At 37.7% G+C, this 7853-nt stretch overlaps 1 protein-coding gene across 1 annotated transcript; it reads right to left on the reverse strand.

Moving 5' to 3' along the window:
- Positions 1 to 205: 205 nt before the first annotated feature.
- Positions 206 to 7820, reverse strand: tmem41b (transmembrane protein 41B). The gene is made up of 7 exons (XM_068595961.1): positions 7612 to 7820; positions 6396 to 6513; positions 5608 to 5736; positions 4835 to 4928; positions 3563 to 3667; positions 3110 to 3248; positions 206 to 2959 (listed from the first exon to the last, which is right to left on the reverse strand). The coding sequence occupies exons 1-7, from the start codon at positions 7706 to 7708 to the stop codon at positions 2790 to 2792; spliced, it is 852 nt and encodes a 283-aa protein (XP_068452062.1). The 5' UTR covers positions 7709 to 7820; the 3' UTR covers positions 206 to 2789.
- Between the last annotated feature and the right edge of the window lie 33 nt (positions 7821 to 7853).

Raw genomic sequence — 7853 nt, forward strand, 5'->3', positions numbered from 1 at the left:
TAGTACAGAGTTATGATGATGGAGTGACTGTATTTGTATATCTTTGTTTTGAAGCAATTAAATAGTGATACCTTAATGTTGAAGAAATCTAGTAACACACACACATTTTGACAAACAGTAAAACTATATATTGTTTCATTATTAGTCAACACATTTTCAAGACTATATCAAATTACTATTGAATATTATGTAAAATTCCCCTAAACTAATTCATGTTGGTAAAACAATGAACGATATCACTTAGCAGTTATGTTACAATATCACCACCTGGTGTCACAAAATCTCACTCTTTTGTCAGACTTAATATGAATAAAACATATGATTTGTTATGGATAAATAAACACACTGAAATGCTGGTGTGAATTGTTTTCTTTGGACTATACAGACAAATGCCATTTTCTGTCATTGAAGTTTGATGCAGATTCTGTGCTCCGACAAAGCAAAAGAAAGGCCAGACTATTTTCAAGCCTAATCCATAATTATTGGAGAAAAAAAAATCAAAATTAAAATAATCTAAGAAATTGTATGTTCATCATTAAAGAACTAATTTCATAGCTTTGAGTCCACAAAGGGCTATTACACTTTTAGAAGGCTGCCCCGCTGGAGCATGATCAAACATGCAACCTTTAGAGATAATGCTCAAAACTCAATTATATTCTGTGAAGATCATTTTTTAATAATTCAATAAATATAAAAGAAAAAAACAGATTAGATAGGATAGAAATGTGCAATCTGTAAACACTTCATATTGCAATAAACCACTTCCCAGTTAAAAATAATACTGCTTTTAGAAATGTTAACAGAGGAATACAGTCATCTTACTAGATCTTTGATGGGGTGAAAAGACAAAAAATACATATATTTCCAGTTTAAATAGGGTGAAGTTTAGAATAAGATTAGGTTTAAATTGTGTAGAAAATAGAGAAAAAAATGAGTATTCAAATCTAGCATCTTCCATGTCTTGTCAAGTTCAGCATTAAGGAGAACATCAAAGAAGTTAATCAATCAAGTTCCTATTTAAGTATTGAGACAAAAAAAAAAGATTGTTTCGGAGCAATTTATAGTATTTATCACTTAATTTAAACACCTTGGTGAAGATGCATTTTTCCAGACAACAATGTACCTCAATTGTACAAATGCCCCTCTCAAATAAACCAGTACGAACCAAAATAACAACCTAACAGTCTTTGAAAGTAGTAACGTTCTGCCATAAAAAGAACCAGTTATGGTTTACAGACATTTATGTTCATGTATCCGTGTTTAAGGGGTTAATAATCTTATAGTACAGGAAGTCTGCTAAATTTAGATATTGAAATAATCAGCAAATCGCAAAATGCACCAATCCAACTGCTTCTAAGGATTGTGATATTTTAAGAGAATAGTGAATCAAATAAATTACCTGCACGTACATATACTGCATCAAAGTTTCTAGTAACCACCCAGAACGTGTTTAATTAGCAGCAATAAGTTACCTTGGTAAAATGGGAAAAAATAAAACTATAATGATAATCTTAAAGAAAAACTCACTTTCATTGCACAGAACACAAACATTGCCATCCATTAAACAATAATCGGACACTAAAAACAGAAATCAGGCATCAGTGCATTTCACCTGGCAAAGAATGGAAGCAGTAAAAAGCTAGGTAAGGCTTGGATACCTCAGTGTGTTGGCTATCTTGAGGGCACTAGTGTATCGTCCATAGTAACATCTCCATTTCTATACTAGCATGGCAAACAATATTACTGGGTGGGGATGAGCCCATATCGATCATTACCAGATGCAAACCGTAAGATGATGAGGATGATTCTATTCAGCCTTTAAACTTTTTTGAGCTGCATACATCTCACCCCACATAAATCAGTTGTTTTGATCGTCTTTGTTCACTTCTTAATTACAAATTGGGATTCTTAAGTTCAGCATCCTACAAATTGAAGACACTGTTAGGAAATATTACATCATCTTAGTTTGTTCACTATAAGTTACAGTGGCTACACATATGGAGAGAAACTGCTAAAAATGTATGTGGCGGCGGGTGCCGGCACATTTCAAGGAAGAACGTAGGATCTCACACATGTCAACAATATCAATAATCAAATTATTGTTGTCCACAGTTTCATTCTTTCCTCACAGCATGCTTGCAACAGCAAGCACCAGTAAATCCACTTTCAAAATTTGCGTGACAGTTATTGCGCTGTTGGTACACTTCATTGGGTAAAATTAAACACAAGCGTGTTAAGATAAATATCAAAATAGGAGTGTAAGTTGAAGATGCTAAAAACAGGATGCAGAAAATTGATTAGCTGTTGACAAAACAAATGTAATGGCAAAAGTGGTTTCAGTCCAAAAAAACAAACTTATGTTCGCACCAGCATCAACAAGGTACTGATTACCATGTTTCCCTCCCTCCTCCAATTTCTAGCAAGAAAAGAGAAACCAGAACTATGAGTTTTACTCCAACATCCTACCTGTAGCACCTTTAATATCAGTCATAAAATAATGAGCAGAGCCTTATCTTATTGAAAAGCAGTGCCACAATCAAAACATAATTCACAGTTGTGCAAGCGGAGGCTAGTTTACAGGCAACATCAGAAACCCCACTCCACCACTACTGCATGCATGTTGTGGTCAATGGGTGCTTGTTGGGCCAGTGGTCAGACTCTCCCAACTAAATCTGAGATCTGTCTGAGATGGAGGCACAGCAACTTGAGTGACAGCTTTATGTTCGTGAGCCGAGGGAAAGGGGCTGCCGGGATCACCCAGCAGATTAGGTGCTGAGGTGTTTAACGTTCTACTCCAGTTTCTTCTGTAGCTTTTTCTGGAAGCAGACAGGCAAGATAGAGAGCACAGCAAGTACACCAAGCACAGCCAGAGAGTTCCAGGACACAGCCTCGCCAGCTGTGGTCAGTTTGTACAGTGTTGTCCCGGCGTTGATCGCCACAAAGGATGGCGGCGCCACTCCTGTAAATCATCCAGGGTGAATACAGGTGAGTCAAAGAAAACTAAACATACCTAAATATGTTATAAAAATATTTGTTCAAATAAAAAATAAAATAAAAACATGTCTAAATATGGTATCGACAGACAGAAGAAGTAGAAGAACAGTCTTACCAAGAAAGGTACCGATGAAGAAAACCCCCAAAGGCACATTGATGACGGGTGAGGTGATGTTGATGAACCAGTTGGGAAGAAATGGGGTTATCCTCAGGAAAATGATGTAATTGATTAAATGATCTCGATGTTTTTCAATCTGTCAGCAAAGAGTCATAAGCAGAATGTTTTGTAAGTAACCTAAATTACCAGCGGTTCCCATCTGTGAATTTTTATAACGATCAGTGTATATTGACAATATGGGAACATTTGTTGAAAGAGCTATTTAGATAACAGTTATATACCATTTTACAAGACCAGTATTACATTGTTGGTAAATCCAACTTTAGCCTTCAGAGTTCCCTTAAAGCTAAATTAACAGCATTCATACAAGGTAAATAAATAGAAAACACAAAATTGTTCTTACAAATATAACTTCTATTCAAAGTATAAAATCAGTTATTAGACTTTTACCTGCTGGGACCATTTCTGTGCTCTCTCTGTGAGATATTTGTAGACAATGGGTCTGCCCACCAGATATGATAGCATATAGCAAAAGGAAGCACCAAGGCCAGAGCACTGCCAACCGAAAAAACACATGTAAGAAAACATAAATTCAAGCTCTTCAAATACACCAAAATCAAGACATCTTCACATGGCATTTGTTTTAAATAGGGCTGGGCAAAGATGAACAAATTTAACTGATTAATCGCATGTTTTTTTTGCAATTTATCGCATTATGGGTCAAATTCAATAATGAAGTAAAAACTAGTGTATTGCACGCTTCTATTTTAAAGTAATGTTATAAGAAGAATATAACAGCACTCTGGAGCAACAGCAAGTTAACATACATACATACATATATAGTTTATAAATCTATTTTCTGAACAGGTACTGTTCAGTAGTTAGGAGTAAGTCACTCCTTCTTTGGTCCATGTTCAGTCTGTTGCTTACATTAAAGATGTACGTTAAAGACCAGCAATTGATTCACTTTATACAAAAGCAATAAGTGCTTTTCATGTTTACCAGTTCAGTTCAGTTTTTCTTCCTCAATGAAAAAAGTCCAGCCTGTGTTGGCTTGAACAAGTGCACTGAACATCTTGTGATGTGTGTAAGGTTCTCCTCTTTGAGAGAAAAGTAAAGATCCAGAAGTGATACTGACTTAAAGTGCTCTGCCATGGTGGATCAGATTGCGGGGTTAGGAGCTTTGCGCATGCACGATTAACTTCCAATCTGGACGCGGAGCCTGCCGGTAGACTGACCGCCTGTGAGAGCTTTGTAAGGCGAAGTGGCTGGTTGCAACACTCGCTGCTCATTGAGAACAGAAGCTACATAACAATACGTGCTTTCACGTCAGACTCAATTAGTCAACACTGCCTGTCGGTGAGGCTACGGAAGCGTACCTACATAAATCGCCTTCAAAGTAAAAGTAGTGTCGCCGTATTGCATTTATAGCGTGCATCTTATTTATTTATTTTTCATGTTTGATTAACCTCACGCAGGCCAGACTGGGAGAACCGTAAGACGTTCAGGTTTTCTGGAGAGATTTAAAGCAATAAGCCCCTCCCAACGCAAAAAACAAATGTGCAAAAAAACCACATGAAACTAACACATGATCAAATAGTTAACGCATAATCAAATAGTTAACGCCGTTAAATGATTGCCAGATTAACGCTGCGTTAACGCTTTAATCTGCCCAGCCTTAGTTTTAAATTTAAACATTTTATACCGTCCTTCCATACTCACCAAGCAGACTAAGAAAAGAGCCAAAGGGAAAGGGTAAAGATATCCAGACAAGATGCTGAGGAAAATGGATCCAGGGATCGCAAATGTCTGGAGGCTGACGAAAGCGTTAAGGTACTTTGCAACAACATACAGTGAACACTCGGGCATAATAGACAATTAATAATAAATACATTTAAAAGCATATTCCTCTCAGCCCAATAACCTGCTGATTGTTCTGGAAAGAAAACAGTACTTCTTCGAAATGTTTAGCATTTCACCAGCTAGTTCTCCACCATATTGTCTTCCTCTTGTCAGTCCTAATGAAAAGGTCAACTGAACTGAAAATTTTTGTTTAAAATTGTATTTGATTTGACTGTCTGCACTTCCAAGCCAAATACATTTATTTACATGGAATGAGACTTGGCGCCATGGTTTTATTATCTTGAATTGTTTTAGCACATTCTGAGCCTATCATTATTTACACTTACATGAAGAATTACAGACCATTTCGATCTGATTCTGAGTGTCATTGTTGACGACATGTAGCTTGATGAGTTTGTAACCCCAAATATGGTGATACTTTGTGAGAACAGCCTAGTGGAAAACACAAGAACCACAAATTATTTTGGAAAATCTGCTAAAGTGTTTTCAAAATGTTTTTCGTACACTTCTGACCCCAGTTATCAACAAGTTTATTAAGTTGTTATCACTTTAACTCGTTTCTGGAAGGCAGTTCTGAAAACTCCCCAAGAAGGTAAGTTAAGATTGGTAGGTTGATAGATATCCAAGGATACAAAATATATGTCGCAAAGTAGGCCACCAACACTTGGGAGTAGTATGTGTCTTTGTATTTGGACAGCACAGTTCCCAAAGCTTTGGCATCATCCATGTCTTTAGGGATCTTGATTTTCTCCATTTCATCACTGGAAAAAAATTAAAAACATCACACATTTATCATGAACATATGTTTGTTTTCATCAAAATACAATCCATAACAAAACTTGATTGCTCAAAATGCTAAAGTCACCTCTGGATTTTGCGCATCATGTCAAAATGAGTAGCTCAGTTTGACCTTTTCTTGGTATAGAAATACTACCCAAATCAGGCAATGCATGCAACCTAAGGAAAAGTCACCCTTCCACTATCGTTACCTTTACCTACCTAAGTCTGTCTTCACTAGCTTAACTCTGAATACTCCATACCTAAAGAAACATCAACATTATGAAGAACCCGACACTGCACCAGGGCTGAGTTTTTTGTTAGGTGACCTGTTAACTTCAGGATTTCCCCAAATCATTAACTTTTTTACTGAAATTACATTCCTACAAACATTAATCTCAGTGAAGGACATTAAGTATTTGAAATTCAAGGCTGAAAAAAAGCCTAAAAGTTAAATAGCTATAACTTTGTGATTATGTTTAGGCCAGCAGAGAAGTCCGTGCCGGCCCTGACGGCCCGCCACTGCTAGACAGTAACTAATAATTATTTGTGAATATGAAACCAGTCTTCACTTCCAGGGATGTACATTGCTCTTTGGATTATTATACTTGGTCAACCGTGTGTGGGTGGAGAGATAACTTACTCAGGGAGCTCTGGGAAGTTCCTGTAGACCAGGTACATGACTGAGGCAGCGCAGGTGAAGATAGAAACCAGAATCAGGAGAGACATCCGTGCGGAGCCCCCTTCAATATGTTGAGCATCTGTTACGGGAAATATAACTTATTTACCATATCAATCAAGACGTTACTTTCAAACAGACAGACTAGCTACCATGGAGCCTTGTGTAATTTGCTCATGAGTTTTGCATCACTTGTTCAAGCGCCTTCAGGGAACTGCACTTCCCCCCCTTGAGACAGACTCATGCAGTTTCTGAGCTGGTCTGTTGACTCACACTCATTGAAGACTTTTAAGGAAAGGGACAACTGTAACAATAGTTTATTTCATGTGTCAGATTAATTAAGTGCATTTGCTTGATAATTGTACTTCAGTACAGTTTTTAGGGACTTCTACTTTAATTGAGTATTTCCCTTCCCCAAAATTTGGCAGTGGCAAAAAGTACTTTTTACTCCACTACATCTGACACCTGTAGTTACACATTAGGAAATTACACACAGAACATACACAATGTATAAATATGGCGCATAGTTTAAGATTAACAGTGTATAAATTGGTTCAAATTACTACAATAACATGCTTCTCACACATTAATGTAGCAGACACAATAATACAAATTATGATAACCATAACGGCAAATGTAAATATAAAATGTTAAAAAAGAGCATATTTGTGCAACAATCAAAGGGCCTACTTTTCCGCAGAGTACATTTTTGTATGATTATGTCAGTACATCTGAATAAACGTGGTAAAACCAAGGATTCTTCACAGTGATGTATTGTTACGGAAAGACGTAAAGAGGACCTGAATACTTCCCCCACCGCCACTTGGATGGTCTTTGTTAATGAAACGTCTAACGTTAGCCTGACTTATAAAAAAATATTTTACTCTCTGTTTAATATTGGGGACAACTAAATCATATCCAGTACTAACATGTAATTACATGGCGTGTAGTAAGCTAACGTAACTCCAACAGGAAACCATTAGGTTTATTAAGCTAGCCATCGAAGTCGTCGTCTGCTAATTAGCTGACTGGCAGTTGACCACTTTACGGCAGACAGCCGCTTAACGCGACTGACCGCAAAGCAGAAATAAGGTAGCAAAGTTCGTTGCTCAATATGGATCATTACATTCGTTTTGCTTTGCATTCGTCTTACCAGTGAGCCAACAGAACCAGAACCCACCTTTCAGCGCTTGTGTGTCGCTCGTAGCCGCCTTCAACTCCTCTGGTGCTGAAGACAAACCGTCGTTCTCTCGTCTTTCCTTCCGCTTCTTGGCCATTTTCCGAAGATAGCTAGGTCAGCCCGGGTACCGGTGTGTGTGCAACCGCAACAGCCGGTTGGGTAGAGTGACACCGGTGGGGTGACAGCCCGCTGACACGTTACACACATCGACCTTTAACCTCCGCGTCACAACACAACACCCG

The sequence above is a fragment of the Clinocottus analis genome, unplaced genomic scaffold (assembly GCF_023055335.1).
Source record: "Clinocottus analis isolate CAN_PGR_092001 unplaced genomic scaffold, fCliAna1.0.p SCAF_33, whole genome shotgun sequence".
Taxonomy (NCBI): domain Eukaryota; kingdom Metazoa; phylum Chordata; class Actinopteri; order Perciformes; family Cottidae; genus Clinocottus; species Clinocottus analis.